Genomic DNA, 16758 nt, shown 5'->3' on the forward strand with positions numbered 1-16758 from the left:
CATGCCTGACCAACCTGATTGCCTTCTATGATGAGATAACTGGCTCTGTGGATATGGGGAAAGCAGTGGATGTGATATATCTAGATTTTAGCAAAGCGTTTGATAAGGTCTCCCACAGTATTCTTGCCAGCAAGTTAAAGAAGTATGGAATGGATGAATGGACTATAAGGTGGACAGAAAGCTGGATAAATTATCGGGCTCAACGGGTAGTGATCAATGGCTCGATGTCTAGTTGGCAACCAGTATCAAGTGGAGTGCCCCAAGGGTCGGTCCTGGGTCCGGTTTTGTTCAACATCTTTATTAATGATCTGGATGATGGGATGAATTGCACCCTCAGCAAGTTCGCAGATGACACTAGGCTGCGGGGAGAGGTAGATATGCTGGAGGGTAGGGATAGGGTCCAAAGTGACTTAGACAAATCGGAGGATTGGGCCAAAAGAAATCTGATGAGGTTCAACAAGGGCAAGTGCAGAATTCTGCACTTAGAAAGGAAGTATCCCATGCACCGCTACAGGCTGGGGACCGACTGGCTAAGCAGCAGTTCTGTAGAAAAGGACATAGGGATTACTGTGGATGAGAAGCTGGATATGAGTCAGCAATGTGCCCTTGTTGCCTAGAATGCCATCGGCATCTTGGGCTGTATTAGTAGGAGCATTGCCAGCAGATTGAGGGAAGTGATTATTCCCCTCTATTCAGCACTGGTGAGGCCACACCTGGAGTATTGTGTCCAGTTTTGGTCCCCCCACTACAGAAGGGATGTGGACAAATTGGAGAGAGTCCAGCAGAGGGCAACGAAAATGATTAGGGGGCTGGGGCACATGACTTACGAGGAGAGGCTGAGGGAACTGGGAGTGTTTAGTCTGCAAAAGAGAAGAGTGAGTGGGGATTTGATAGCAGCCTTCAACTACCTAAAGGGGGGTTCCAAAGAGGATGGAGCTAGGCTGTTCTCAGTGGTGGTAGATGACAGAACAAGAAGCAATGGTCTCAAGTTGCAGTGGGGGAGGTCTAGGTTGGATATTAGGAAACACTATTTCACTAGGAGGGCGGTGAAGCACTGTAATGGGTTACTTAGGGAGGTGGTGGAATCTCCATCCTTAGAGGTTTTTAAGGCCTGGCTTGACAAAGCCCTGGCTGGGATGATTTAGTTGGTGTTGGTCCTGCTTTGAGCAGGGGGTTGGACTAGATGACCTCCTGAGGTCTCTTCCAACCCTAATATTCTATGATTCTATGATGACCAGAGAATTAGTGAGATCATGATACCCAAAGTAACAACATAATTTAATCCTGCTCCATAGAGAAGGGAAGGGATTTTGAGCCAGATTGTTCAGAATTTTTATATCTTCTCTACAAGTTCCTCATTTGTCCCTAAAAGGTTGGGGGTTATCAGCACTGGGATTTGAACCCCTGCAGGCAAATCATCATTAATCATCACAGGCCGCTGCCTTAAGAGCTCAGCCTTTCTAACTGACATGATGGCTACCCCCAGGCTTTGTAATAAAACTATTCTGTTCTTACTTTCATGTCATTATTCCAAAGACCCCAAGATGAACATTGAGACCCTATACTGGCAAAACCATTTTTTCTTCACAACAACTTCTCTCTAAGCAGAGGTTTCATTATAAGTGGAAATGCATTTTGCTCACAGAAAGGCACTGAAACAAACACAGTCTTTAATTCCACATCAAGAGTTTCAGGATATCCGAGTTTGATACAAAAAGGTTCGATTGTATAAGGCCCTATATATACTATGGACCTGGTCCAAACCCTGTGGAAAGACTTTGAGAGCCTTCAGTAGGCTTCGGATCAGGCCCTAAAAGCACAGCCATGTTTTGTAATTAGCTCATGACACCCCAATCTTATTTGGTTTACTAAGGTGTATCTACTCAGCAGTTTGTTTGTTTGTTTGACAACAAAACCATATGTCAGCTGAGTTTCTGCTTCCTCACTACCTGCACTGTGTAACCATGTTCACGAGTGCCTTCTGGGAAAATCTGGGCAGTTATCCCATAACACCTCAGCATGGAACAGAGGGCCTGGAAGACACATACATAAAGCAGTACCAGCAGCATGTGAGGCAATGCACCCTAGGATATCCCACCACACAGTACTGAGAGGAAGAGCATCTGACAAATCAGTTAGGCAAATGTGCATAAAGGGTTCTGGCCACATAGCAAAATAGCAGCACGCTGCACTGGTTACAGGAAAATAATTATATGTTAGCTTAGGCCCAGGCCTCTGGCAGGGTGACTCATGGTGAGCTGCCATGGTTACTGTCACAGTGTCTGGGATGTGGCTGTAACTAAGAGAGTGAAACTCAGGTCAGACTGTCAGAAAACAGACATGCCAAACTGGTGGTATGTTCTATAATTAGATTTCATCAAGACAGTAACAAAAGTGCAGTCCTGGATTACTATACTAGCCTCACCATGAAGTCACAGCCATTCCCTGTGATGGGTTCAGTCACAGAGACCCCCTTGGGACTGTCACCTGATGTGCTGAAGTTACCTCTGAGCCCATTTTCCCTGCCAGCTTGGGACTTCCAGAACCCTGCCTTGTTGAGCCAGACATGCTAGCCTGCTGCAACACAGACCCAGGGTCCAGGCCATGCCCCCAAAGCTGCAGAATTTAATTAAAAATAGCTCAGCAGGTTATCTCTCCAGCACCCAGACACCCAGCTCCCAATGGGATCCAAACCCCAAATAAATCCATTTTACTCTGTATAAAGCTTATACAGGGTAAACTCTTAAATTGTCCACCTTCTGTAACACTGATAGAGAGATATGCACAGCTGTTTCCTACTCCAGGTATTAATCACTTACTCTGGGTTTGTTAATAAACAGAAGTGATTTTATTAAGTATAAAAAGTAGGATTGAAGTGGTTTCAAGTAATAACAGACAGAACAAAGTAAGTCACCAAGCAAAATAAAGCAAAAACACGTAAGTCTAAGCCTAACACATTAAGAAACCGATTACAGGTAATCTCTCTCCCTCAGAGATGTTCCAATAAGCTTCTTTTACAGACTAGACTCCTTCCTAGTCTGGGCCCCATCCTTGCCCCTGGTACAGTCCTTGTGAGTTCCAGCTGACATTTCAGGTGGTAAGCAGGGGTCTTCTCATGACTGGCAGCAGGGCCGGCTCCAGGCACCAGCTTCTCAAGCAGGTGCTTGGGGTGGCCGCTCTGGAGAGGGGCGGCAGGTCCAGGTATTCGGTGGCAATTCAGTGGAGGGTCCCTCACTCCGCCTGGGAGTGAAGGACCTCCCGCCGAATTGCCGCTGCAGATCGCGATCGCGGCTTTTTGTTGTTGTTGTTTTGGCTGCTTGGGGCGGCCAAAACCCTGGAGCCGGCCCTGACTGGCAGCCTCCTTTGTCCTGTTCCACCCCCTTTCATAGCTTTGGCACAAGGTGGGAATCTTTTGTCTTTCTGGGCCCCACCCCTCCTTCTGAATGGAAAAGTCCCAGATTTAAGATGGATTCCAGTATCATGTGACATGGTCACATGTCCTATGAGACCCCAGCCTCCATTCTTCCTGGGCTGGCCCACACCTACACAGGAAGGTTTGCAAGTAAACAGAGCCATTTACAGTTCATTGATTCTGAAGCACACTTAATGGCTTCCTCTTAATATGTTTAAATCAGTAATACAAGTTCATATCTTATTCTCCTGACTCCAGACATAGAAATAATACATGCAAACAAATAGGATGAACACACTCAGTAGATTATAAGCTTTGTAAAGATACCTTACAAGAGACCTTTTGCATAAAGCATATTCCAGTTACATCATATTCACATTCATAAGCATATTTTCATAAAGCATATGGAGTGCAACGTCACAGTCCCCTTAGCTCTCCAGCCCCTTTTTACCACCCAGACAAATGGGACTTTATGACGAAAGGTTTTTAAAACAAAACCATCACATATTAGATTACTTCCAGCCCCTAAGGGCCAGTCCCTCATCCCAAGTCAACATATACTCCAGATCTCACCAAGAGAAAGCTGACAGCCAATTCCTTTAGTAAACTAACTAAAGATTTATTAGCTAAGAAAAGGAAATGAGTTATTGAGAGGTCAAAGCAGATAAAATACTTTACAGGTGAATCAGATCTTGTAGTCCAAATAATGCAGAGATGCAATTTCTGCTAGTTTTACATAAGTTTCTCAGGGTTTCCCAAAAATGGCTTGTAGGGACCTCTGTCTTGTATCTGGAACTGCCCTGTCAGTGTTCAGATGGATCAGAGATGAAGGATCTCTCCCAAGGTTCTTCTTTTTATAGTTATTCCTGGAAAATGATCTGGCAGGTGTTTTTAATCACAGCATGCAGTTTCCTCTGAAGAAGAACAGGTAATGTAGACCAGTGATTCTCAACCAGGGGTACTAAAATTTTATACAAACAATGACTTGTTTATACAGCTCTAAATACTATACTCTGAAATGTAAGTATAATATTTATATTCCAATCTGCTTATTTTATAATTATATGTAAAAATGAGACTGTAAGAAGTTTTTCAGTAATAGTGTGCTGTGACATTTTTGTATTTTTAGGTCTGATTTTGTAAGCAAGCAGTTTTTAAGTGAGGTGAAACTTGGGGGTACGCAAGACAAATCAGACTCCTGAAAGGGGTGCAGTAATCTGGAAAGGTTGAGAGCCACTGATGTGTTGACTGATTTTTAATCTGGCCAGGAAATCAGCCTAGATTTGCCTCCCTATCCTGCACTTGTCATCGTGTTGTTAGCCCCAAAGAAAACTTTGCCCTGGTCTACGCCGGGGGGCTGGGGGATCGATTTAAGTTACGCGACTTCAGCTACGTGAATAACGTAGCTGAAGTTGATGTACTTAGAGCGACTTATCGTGGTGTCTTCACCGCAGTGAGTCGACTGCTGCCGCTCCCCCCACAACTCTGCTTGCGCCTCTCGCGGCGCTGGAGTACAGGAGTCGACGGGAGAGGGCTTGGGGGTCGATTTATCGCATCTAGACCAGACGTGATAAATCGATCGCTGCCCGCCGATCCGGCGGGTAGTGCAGACATACCTTTATAAAGATAAGGTAAAGATTAAATAACAGCTTTATTTATAACACAACAGTTAAAACAGTAATAAAGGGATAAACACTAAGGACTTTCAAACTATAACTATAGAGGACCAAATACAAACCCAGCTGCGGCTGTAACAACCCGGGGCTTAAAGCCCTGACCCAGAACTATATACAGGACAGGTGATCTGAGCATAGATGTCTCTTTACCAGTTTGGTTACAGACGCCCACCGACATGACAGGACAGAGCACCAGACGCAGGCAATGACAGCAGGCTGCTGAGGATTAGATCTCCAGACAGGTAAACTGACAACTGTTCTTCTCTTCACAGGCCTGCGCTGTCATGTGTGCATGTGTGAACTGGAACCAAAGGACAGCAGATGGACGGCTATCCTCGCATGTAGGTATGTACCTACCCCAGCAACCCTTAGTGTGGTGCCTGTCTGCCTCTCAGATGGGCAGCCCCGTGTGACTGGAGGGCTGGACTTTTAAACTGCCTTGTTACTAGGCAGATTACCAGTCACATGGCCTGCCTCTTTTCCCACCTTTAGCAAAAAGAGTGCTGTGACGGGGCACCTGCCCTGCACTGGCCCTGAGAACCTGGGGCGCTGTGACAAGGTTGGCACTCACCACCGCAGCGCCTCCTACTGGTTGTTTCTGGGAATTAGCTCTGTCCAGTGGAGCGCCCCCTCCTGGTGGTGTCCCGTCCGTCATCTGCTCCCTTGTTGTTGTCTGGACCCGCGTTGCTTCCTGCTTGGAGGCATCCTCTTCAGGACACTGCCCTCCAGCAGTGCCCACTGCTCCAGTCTCACCCCCTTCTGGGGGTCTGGTGTTATCAGCAGTCCTTCTCTGCGCCCAGCCACCGTGGTCAACCACACCCCCAAAGTCTAACCCCTAGTGTCAGGGGTCTGGTGCAGTCCACTATTACCACATCCACTGGCTGGGTGTTCGTGCAAGGGGGAAGGGGGGGGACCCAGGCCCACCCTCTACACTGGGTCCCGACCCAGGGACCCTTTGGTGGCAGCCTTCCTGCCCTCCTTCTCTCCCCTTGTGCGCCTCTCTCCCTGGGCCGCTTCCCCTTTGGCCCCTTTGCACCGGCTATGTAAGTAAGCATATGCCTCACCAGTTCCAGTAAGCTTCCTTTTACAAACTAGTCTCCTGCTAGTCTGGGTCCAGCAATCACTCACACCTCCTGTAGTTACTGTTCTTTGTTCCAGTTTCTTTCAGGTATCCTTGGGGGTGGAGAGGCTCTTTCTTTAGCCAGCTGAAGACAAAATGGAAGGGTCTCCCAGGGGTTTAAATAGACTCTCTCTTGTGGGTGAAGACCCCCTCCTCTTTCCTATGCAAAGTCCAGCTCCAAGATGTAGTTTTGGAATCACATGGGCAAGCCACTTGTCCATGCATGACTCAGTTTTTACCAGCCAAGCCACATTCCTGGGAAGGCTCAGATGTGGATTAGCATCTTCAAGTTCATTGTTGGCTTAAGTGGTTTTTGATTGGGTACTTAATTTGTACTTTTCTCAAGAGGCTGATCAAATGCTCTGCTAGGCTAGTTAAAATCAAGCCAGTACACAGCCAATATTCATAACTACGAATGCAAAAATGATACATGCATACAAATAGGATGAATACATTCAGTAGATCATAACCTTTTGCAGATGTGTTACATGGCATATGCAGCCTAAAACATATTCCAGTTATGTCACATATACATTCATAAGCATATTCCATAAAGCCTTATGGGGGGCACGGTCACACATATGATCTGGATAAACAAGCAGGTCACTCCAGTTATTCATCCATGTAGAGAGGTGCCATTTGTACTCCATGATAAAGTGCAACTCTTCCAAGATCTCACTTTTGTAGCTTGTATCACTTTGAATAAGCCTGTTATAAGACAAGGCTCCTATGTTTCATCAAGGAATATCAGATGTGAAACAGCATGAAGGTATTTAAGAAGCCAACTCAAAGAGTTCCTCCTACACAAGCATTCAGGTCTTGAGCAGTCCAGGCAAACAACGCATGTTACAACAAACCTTAAACTTGTTCTTCATAATTTTAAAAACAATACTAGCTGCCTATTTAATTTTAAAAACAGCAAAAAATATCTACCTCCCTTTCCATTTCTTATAAGGAGTCTTGAAGTTTAAATCTCCTCAGTGTGATAGATATGCTTGCTTTGATCTACTTAGCTCTTGGAAGTCCAGGAGCTCCAGGCTGCTGGCCCTGTGCTGCCCGGGGTCCGTAGGGACAGCTCTGTGCACCATTAGGGATTTTTTCCCCCGAGAACCCCCTGTAACATTTCGCAGACCCCTAGGGGTTCATGACCCCCAGTTTGGGAACAACTGCCCCAGAGGCCTACTGGGATGGAAAGAAGGATGAGACACACAGCACACCCTTCCCTCTTGAATTCCCCCCATGGAGCCCTGCCCCTGCAGAGGTTTTTCCATGGATCTGGGACTGGGAGCAGTGCCATGCACTCCTTTACGTACAGAAATGGGGAGTGCTATGCCCCAAGGGATCCCACTGTTTCTGCTCTGCATTTCCCTAGGGCCTTTCATCCAGAAATCTCTCAGTGCTTTACAAACTTCACAGCCATGTTTACCAGCACACTCCTGCTGTTTGTGCATCCTTTTGTCCTGTACAGTGAAACCCCGCTATACCGTGATGTTTGGGGTCCAAAAAATTACATCGCGCTAAATGCGGGGTCGCGGTATAGCAGGGTTTCAAGCCCGTCAGTGGTCCCGAAGGCGGTGCATTGATGTGTGCCGCCTAGTGCCTAGCAGGGGAGAGAAGCTGCGGCCCCGCGCCTGCCAGGGACAGTGAGCACCGGCAGCCCTGTTGTTCTCTGTCCCGGGCAGGTGTGGGGCCACGGCTTCTCTCCGGCTTCAAGAGGAGCCGCGGCCCCGCGCCTGCCGGGGACAGAGAGCTCCAGGGCTGCGGGCGCCGGTGCTCTCTGTCCCGGACAGGCACGGGGCCGTGGTTCCTCTCCGGTTTGGAGAGAAGCCGCGGCCCCGCACCTGCCGGGGACAGAGAGCACCGGCACCCGTAGCCCTGGAGCTCTCTGTCCCCAGCAGGCGCGGGACCGCGGCTTCTCTCCCCTGCCTGGCACTAGGCGGAGGCACATCAATGTCCCAGCAGCCATCATGGCGTTGGGGACCACTGGTACAGTACATACAGTACTGTATTACTGTGTGTCTTAAAGGGGGGCCAAATTGTGATCGCGTTATATGCGATTTCGCGTTATGGCAGGGCGCCTTATTGCGGGGTTTGACTGTATTTGTATAACATGTAACACAATGGGGTCCTGGTCCCTGGCTGGGGTTCCCAGGCGCCATGATGATTATAATAATACTCAGTAGGCTTTAAGAGGGGGTGACGCTAACAGGCTGAAGCAGAGATGGGGAGGGGGGCTCTGAGAGAGGGGGAGGGGAGGTGGCAAGTAAGGGTTTGCAGCAGTGATCGGGGGGGCTCTGAATGGGCGGAAGGGGGAGGCAGAGGGGGGGTGGCACTAAGGGGCTGCAGCAGGGTTGGGGGGCTCTGAGCTGGGGGAGGAAGTGGGGGCACTAAGGGGCTGCAGTAGGGATCGGGGCTCTGACCAGGTAGGAGGCGGAGGAGAGATAGCAGTAAGGGGCTGCAGTAGGGATGGGGGGCTCTGAGTGGCCAGGAGCGGAGGTAGCATTAAGGGGCTGCAGCAGGGATGAGGATACAAAAGGAGATACAAAAGGAGCGCTCGAGATACAAAAGGAGCGCTTAAAGACGATAAAGTCATTGCGGAGAAACTAAATGGATTCTTTGCTTCAGTCTTCACAGCTGAGGATGTTAGGGAGATTCCCAAACCTGAGCCGGCTTTTGTAGGTGACAAATCTGAGGAACCGTCACAGATTGAAGTGTCACTAGAGGAGGTTTTGGAATTAATTGATAAACTTAACATTAACAAGTCACCGGGACCAGATGGCATTCACCCAAGAGTTCTGAAAGAACTCAAATGTGAAGTTGCGGAACTATTAACTAAGGTTTGTAACCTATCCTTTAAATCGGCTTCTGTACCCAATGACTGGAAGTTAGCTAATGTAACGCCAATATTTAAAAAGGGCTCTAGAGGTGATCCCGGCAATTACAGACCGGTAAGTCTAATGTCGGTACCGGGCAAATTAGTCGAAACAATAGTTAAGAATAAAATTGTCAGACACATAGAAAAACATAAACTGTTGAGCAATAGTCAACATGGTTTCTGTAAAGGGAAATTGTGTCTTACTAATCTATTAGAGTTCTTTGAAGGGGTCAACAAACATGTGGACAAGGGGGATCCAGTGGACATAGTGTACTTAGATTTCCAGAAAGCCTTTGACAAGGTCCCTCACCAAAGGCTCTTAAGTAAAGTAAGTTGTCATGGGATAAAAGGGAAGGTCCTTTCATGGATTGAGAACTGGTTAAAAGACTGGGAACAAAGGGTAGGAATTAATGGTAAGTTCTCAGAATAGAGAGAGGTAACTAGTGGTGTTCCCCAAGGGTCAGTCCTCGGACCAATCCTATTCAACTTATTTATAAATGATCTGGAGAAAGGAGTAAACAGTGAGGTGGCAAAGTTTGCAGATGATACTAAACTGCTCAAGATAATTAAGACCAAAGCAGACTGTGATGAACTTCAAAAAGATCTCACAAAACTAAGTGTTTGGGCAACAAAATGGCAAATGATATTTAATGTGGATAAATGTAAAGTAATGCACATTGGAAAAAATAACCTCAACTATACATACAATATGATGGGGGCTAATTTAGCTACAAGAAGTCAGGAAAAGGATCTTGGAGTCATTGTGGATAGTTCTCTGAAGACGTCCGCGCAGTGTGCAGAGGCGGTCAAAAAAGCAAACAGGATGTTAGGGATCATTAAAAAGGGGATAGAGAATAAGACTGAGAATATATTATTGCCCTTATATAAATCGATGGTACGCCCACATCTCAAATACTGCATACAGATGTGGTTTCCTCATCTCAAAAAAGATATACTGGCACTAGAAAAGGTTCAGAAAAGGGCAACTAAAATGATTAGGGGTTTGGAACAGGTCCCATATGAGAAGAGATTAAAGAGGCTAGGACTCTTCAGCTTGGAAAAGAGGAGACTAAGGGGGGATATGATAGAGGTATATAAAACCATGAGTGATGTGGAAAAGTGAATAAAGAAAAGTTATTTACTTATTCCCATAATACAAGAACTAGGGGTCACCAAATGAAATTAATAGGCAGCAGGTTTAAAACAAATACAAGGAAGTTCTTCTTCACACAGCGCAGTGTCAACTTGTGGAACTCCTTACCTGAGGAGGTTGTGAAGGCTAGGACTATAACAGCGTTTAAAAGAGAACTGGATAAATTCATGGTGGTTAAGTCCATTAATGGCTATTAGCCAGGATGGGTAAGGAATGGTGTCCCTAGCCTCTGTTTGTCAGAGGATGGAGATGGATGGCAAGAGAGAGATCACTTGATCATTGCCTGTTGGTCCACTGCCTCTGGAGTACCTGGTATTGGCCACTGTCGGTAGACAGGATACTGGGCTAGATGGACCTTTGGTCTGACCCAGTACGGCTGTTCTTATGTTCTTATGATGGGGGGTGGCTTTGAGCTCGGGGAGTGGAGGAGGCACTAAGGGGATGTAGCAGGGATGGGGGCTCTGAGCTGGGGGAGGGGAGGGGGCAGTAAGGGCTGCAGCAGGGAGAGGGGGCTGAGCTGGGGAGGAGAGGAGGCATTAAGGGGCTGTAGGAAGGATGGGGGGCTCTGAGCTGTAGGAGGGGATGTGGCAGTAAAGGCTGCAGCAGGGAGGGAGGTGGCAGTAAGGGGCTGCAGCAGGGTGGCCGAGCAGGTTAGGTGCCCGTGCTGTCACGTGACACAAGTCACTGTCTCCCAGACCCCGTCACGTGAGCAGGCAGCTCTGTGGGTGGAGCTTCGCTCCCTCCCGTTCCGAAATCTCGCGAGGCTTAGCGCTGCGGTAAGAGGTCGAAGGCAGAAGGACGGAGTCGATCCCTTTTCGCTTCTCGTTGTCGCCTCCCCTCCCGCCCCGGGCCGTGTCGCGCTGTGTCCGGCCTGAGAGGAGGATGTCGGGTTCCGGGTCGCTCCCCCTCGCGCTCTGCCTGTTGCTGGCCGCCGCCAGCCTCATCTCGGGTCCCGCCGCAGCGCAGAACGGTGAGTGGGAGGGGAGCAGGGTAGGGGGGCTGGGGAGCGGAGCGGAGCAGGGCAGGAGGGAGGAGGAGGGGCGGGCCGGCTGGGAAGCAGGGCAGGAGGAGGGGGAGCAGGGCAGGAGGGAGGAGGAGAAGGAGGAGGGGGAGCAGAGGAGGCGGAGGGGGGTCGGGGGAGCAGGGTAGGGCACGGGGGAGGAGGGGGGACTGGGGAGAGGAGGGGAATGAGGAAGAGGAGGGAGGAGGAGGGCACGGGGGAGGGAGGGCTGGGGCGCGGAGCACGGTATGGGGGGACTGGGGAGAGGAGGAGGGGGGTTGGGGAGCGGGGGAGGGGGAGGCTGGGGAGCGGGGCAGGGCGGGGGGGGGGAGGAGGCTGAGTTCAGCAGTTACCACTTTAAATACTCTCTGCCAAGAGATAACTATATAATTTAAAAAGTATACTTGTGTTAATAGCTATGTGAAAACATGATGCCTTAGATCAATTACTCCACTTAAAATCTCTGATGGCCCTTTTGAACCTGTTCTTAATAGCATAACCTGTTCATGCAGTGGAAATATTATTTAAACAGTCAATGGAAAGGCCAGTGTCTTCAGATAAATACAGTCTGCAATGTCAAGAACCATAGCTTTAAATCACAGCTGCTTTCTGAATTTTTGTATCTCAAGGAGCTTCTGAGGCATTTAATATCCTATGCAGCATGTGAGGTGCTCCTGGTAAAATGGAATGTCTCTGTCCGCCTACTAAATCTGCATCTGCTGAGCTGCTTTAAATGATTTATAATGAATAAAATTGTAGTTTCTTAGCAACCAAAGAGAGATCCTCTGATAGGACCATAAAGAAAAAACTGTTCGTTTTTTCATAGGGTAGTGTGTGCTAAATCTAGCATAGCAAACATCTCCCTGTTGTGAGTGCATGATAGTGGCAGTGTAAAGCAGGGCCAAGAGGCTGGGTTAAATGAGTGAAACATTAACATTTCAAGGAAGGTCATGCAGAGCTTACAAAAATGAATAAGAACATAAGAATGGCCCTATGGGTCAGACCAAAGGTCCATCTAGCCCAGTATCCTGTCTTCCGACAGTGGCCAGTTCCAGGTCCCCCAGAGGGAATGAACAGAACAGGTAATCATCAAGTGATCCATCCCCTGTCGCTCATTCCCAGCTTCTGGCAAACAGAGGCTAGGGACACCATTCCTGCCCATCCTGGCTAATAGCTGTTGATGGGCCTATGTGACATGATGAGATGTGATCCTAAAGCTAGTGCAGGGGTTCCCTAATTGTGGTATGTGAATTTGTTGCAACTGGAACCCTGTAACAGGGTGTTCTGTCCCCTTTAAAGAGGTGGAACCTGGGGCTAGCCAACCCCTGTTCCGTGACCTGATTCTTTAAGGAAACAGGTGTTGAAGAGAGCAATGGACTGGCACCATCTGTTAATCAGGTAGATACTTCCTTAACGTAACATCCAGTGGGTAGTTGAGGCTCAGGAGGAGAGCCTGGAGAGGAGAATTGCAGGGGAGCATTGAGTCAGGAGGGAGGCTCCTTGGGATGGGAACCAGAAGCAGAAGGGAGATAGTGCAAAGTAATGCATGTTGGAAAACATAATCCCAACTATACATACAAAATGATGGGGTCTGAATTAGCTGAATTAGAAAGAGATCTTTGAGTCATTATAGATAGTTCTCTGAAAACCTCCGCTCAATGTGCAGCAGCAGTCAAAAAAGCTAACGGAATGTTGGAAGCCATTAGGAAAGGGATAGATAATAAGACAAAAAATATTATAGTGCCGTATTATAAAGCCATAGTACACCCACACCTTGAATACAGTGTGCAGTTCTGGTCGCCCCATCTTAAAAAAATGTATGTTAGAATTGGAAAAGGTACAGAGAAGGGCAAAACATCTGATGGGGGGGGTATGGAACAGCTTCCATAAGAGAAGAGATTAAAAAGACAGGGACTGTTCAGCTTGGAAAAGAGACAACCAAGGGGGGATATGATAGAGTTCTATACAGTCATGAATGGCACGGAGAAAGTGAATAAGGAAGTGTTATTTACTTCTTCATGTAACACAAGAACTGGGGGTCACCTAATGAAATTGACAGGGAGCAGTTTTAAAACAAACAGGAAGTACTTCTCCAAACAACCCATAGTCAATCTGTGGAACTCGTTGCCAGGGGATGTTGTGAAGGTCAAAAGTATAACTAGGTTAAAAAAAGAAGTAGATAAGTTTGTGGAGGATAGGTCCATCAGTGGCGGTTAGCCAGGCTCTGGGTGTTCCTAAGCCTCTGACTGCCAGATGCTGCGACTGGACAACAGGGAATACATCACTTGATAATTGCCCTCTTCTGTTCATTCCCTCTGAAGCATCTGGCACCGGCCACTGTCAGATGACAGGATAGTGGGCTAGATGGACCATTGGTCTGACCCAGTATGGCCGTTCTTATGTTCTTATTGGTGTGCTGGGGGAGCCTGTCTGAATCATAGCCCAGCTCTAAGGAGAAGGGAGAGGGGCCCAGTATGAGAGTCCAAAGTTCACAGGAGCCTCTATGATCTAGGGCTGGAGCTTGGACACTGGTGAGCTGGGGAAGCATATTTGAATCACAGCACAGCTCCATGAAGGAGGGCTTTTATGAAGGGGGAAGGAGTACAGTCCAATAACCAGGGCAGGAGGAGACCTATGGGAAAGACTGTCCCTTGAGGCCAGGGCCTGCAGTGGGACTGACAGAGCTCCCTGGCTCAGAGGGAACTGAAGAGGGGATCTGGGAACCTGAAGCCTTGGAACAAGGGTGAATTGGAGCTGAAGTTTCCTGGTGCCCAGGTAAGAATCGGGGATTCATTGTCAATAGAAATCAGGCCAGATGGCTTCCTGTCAAGGAAAAGGAAGAGATGATTAAACTGTCATAGGGTGGGGCACTCAATTTTGAATTTAACGAAGTGCTGCTCAGTAACTTGTGGTTAAGAAGAAGAGAGGACTTTAGTCTGATACCTGACAGAATTTGGGGATTTTTTGATGCCCTTCAGCACTAGGTATCTGTGCAAGCATTTTCCCCCCTGATTGACATTAAAAACAAGTATAGGACAAACCTCAGTGTAGAACTGGACCTCTGACAAACTTATTAGTATCTCACCTAACATAGCAACTACTGTATATTCTGTGAAGCAAGCACACCCTTCTCATTAATGGCACTTTTAAATTTTTCTCTGAGCTATTCAAAATGTTTAATATTTTTTCTTGATTTTAAACTTTGTAAAAAGTAAACAAAGTAAATTTTGGCTCATGTTCAACAATAATCCAGATTAGAATTAAGCAGGAATTTCAAATTTAAATTAGACAAATTAAAAAATCAAGCCATGAACTTAATTTAGCGGCATATCAAAATATATCAAAACATCATTTGACATATTTCATTGTTTTCTATAATTTGAGTAACATGACCAATATAAATTAATAATGGATGCTTTTGATTCACCGTCTAAAAACCCAAGATGTTTTATGTGATACATGAACCAATAAAGTTTGTGAACAGTTGAACTGGTTATCTATCTATCTATCTATCTATCTATCTATCTATCTATCTATCTATCTATCTATCTATCTAGGTGGGTTCTGCACCTAGGAAGTATACAAGTGCAGTTGTAAAACACTGTAAAAATTAGCTAGTATATATTAAGACATAGTTGAAGGTATAAATGCTGTAGGGCTTAGAGATTTTAGTGCAGAAAGATGGGACTGCGGATCTATGCACCTTTTGAAATATAGATCTAAAAGGAAGGCAATTACTTACTATAAGTAAGGCTAAGATTTTGTCACGCATATTTTTAGTAAAAGTCACGGGCAATAAAGAAAAATTCATAGAAGCCAGTGACCTGTCCGTGACTTTTACCAAAAATATGCATGACAAAATGGGGAGCTTCAGGCTCCCTACACCACCAGGGGGGCCGGGCTCGGAGCTGCAAGGTCCCTCCACCGCTGGTGGCTCCAAGCTTGGGGCACTCCTGCCACCTGCAGTGACTTGGAGCTCCAGTGCAACCCTGCTGCTTGCGTTGGCTCAGAGCTTTGGGGTTCCTCCTCCGCCCATGGCGGCTCCATGCTCCAGGGAACCCCCGCCGTCTGCAGTGTCTCCATGCTACGGGGTGCCAGCGGGGGGCTGGGATTTGCGGGCCAGCCCCCGGAAGTGTCCAGGAGCTCTGCCATCTGGGAGCAGCAGGGCACCCCTGCCTCTGCCCAGCAGCTCAAGTCACGGAGGTCTCTGGAAGTCACAGATTCCATGACCTCCGTGACACAAATCGTAGCCCTAACTATAAGTCCCTGGTTTGGAATGTTTTCTTCTGGCTTGCAAAGGTTATTGTTTATAGCATTTACTTTGCAGAGGGATGCGACTATTATCTTGTCAACATAGGTCAGTTCCGTTGACTTGCCTCCTACGAATTGTTGGTTTAGAATAACTAGTGAAGATCCCTTAACACGCTTATTTGAGAACCTCTGCCAAATAAATAAATGAATGGACACTTGGAGAAGATATGAAATCTTTAACCTATATTGCCATGTTTGGAAGTCTGAAAACAGAAGAGATGGCATCACTGCTGAATCTTATAATGTGGCTAGAAATCCCCCCAACCTTTCAGAACCCATTTAAAATGGATGAAAACTGTAGGCTTTCCTGGAAGACCAAAAATGTGCAAAGCTAGAAGCTAGGATTTTTAAGAGAGTCTAAGGGGGTTAGATGTCTAATTCAATGGGGAATAGGCACCTAACATCCTCAGATCCCTGTAAAAATGCTGGTTGGAATGTGCTGTGGATAAGTCTGACCTTCCTTCTGTCAGAGAAATGCTGTCTGACTTTTGTGGTCTGATTACTTTCCAGGTGTCATCTCTATTGGGTTTATCTGTCTCTCTGTTATGTTTTCTATTTTATGTATGTGAAGTGAGGGGAGCATTGAGTTAAATGGGCCATGTGCTTGTAGCTGTTGTTTCATAGAAGTGGCAGGCAGGATGTAGAATGATGGGATTGGGTATAAATCTATATAGACTGCATGCAGATCTGCAGCATAAATGTTCCCTTTGTGACAGTGAGTACCAGTCTTCAGATTAGTGAATGTTGACATAAAGCTGGGGTTAGGACAGGCTAAAGTGTTTAGCCCACTGATCATGATTTCTGTTGCTGGCATAATGGCTTAGCTCAGGAGTCTCAAATACGCCGCCCGCGGGGTGATTTTCTGCGGCCCGCGAGCCCCTCGCAGCCCCCCCGCCCTCCCCCAGTGTTTACCAGAGCGGCTCCGGCCGGACGTGCACCAGGAGCAGGGCATCCTGCCCTGCCCTGCGCAGCTCCGGGAAGAGGCTGGAACATGGGGAAGGGAGGGCGGAGGGGCTGTGTGTGGCTGTTGCTTCAGGCAGCGCCCCCAGCAGCTCCCATTGGCCGGGAACGGGGAACCGCGGCCAATGGGAGCTGCTGGCGGCAGTACCTCAAGCAACAGCCACACACAGCCCTTCCACCCCCCCCTTCCCCACGTTCCAGCCTCTTGCCGGGGCAGGGCAGACAGGCAGGCAGGGAGCCTGCCCCCGGTA

General features: G+C 47.6%; 1 protein-coding gene across 2 annotated transcripts in view; it reads left to right on the top strand.

The window, feature by feature from the left end:
- The first annotated feature begins 10999 nt into the window (after window positions 1–10999).
- Window positions 11000–16758, top strand: part of NPTN (neuroplastin) — a 110696-nt gene continuing 104937 nt past the window's right edge. For both annotated transcript variants that reach the window (XM_024213796.2, XM_029910743.1), the window contains exon 1: window positions 11000–11206. In XM_024213796.2, coding sequence (XP_024069564.1) covers window positions 11119–11206 — 88 coding nt within the window. In that variant the 5' untranslated portion in view covers window positions 11000–11118. The remainder of the gene's footprint in view (window positions 11207–16758) is intronic.

The sequence above is a fragment of the Terrapene carolina genome, unplaced genomic scaffold (assembly GCF_002925995.2).
Source record: "Terrapene carolina triunguis isolate 2854851 unplaced genomic scaffold, T_m_triunguis-2.0 Scaffold67, whole genome shotgun sequence".
NCBI lineage: Eukaryota > Metazoa > Chordata > Testudines > Emydidae > Terrapene > Terrapene triunguis.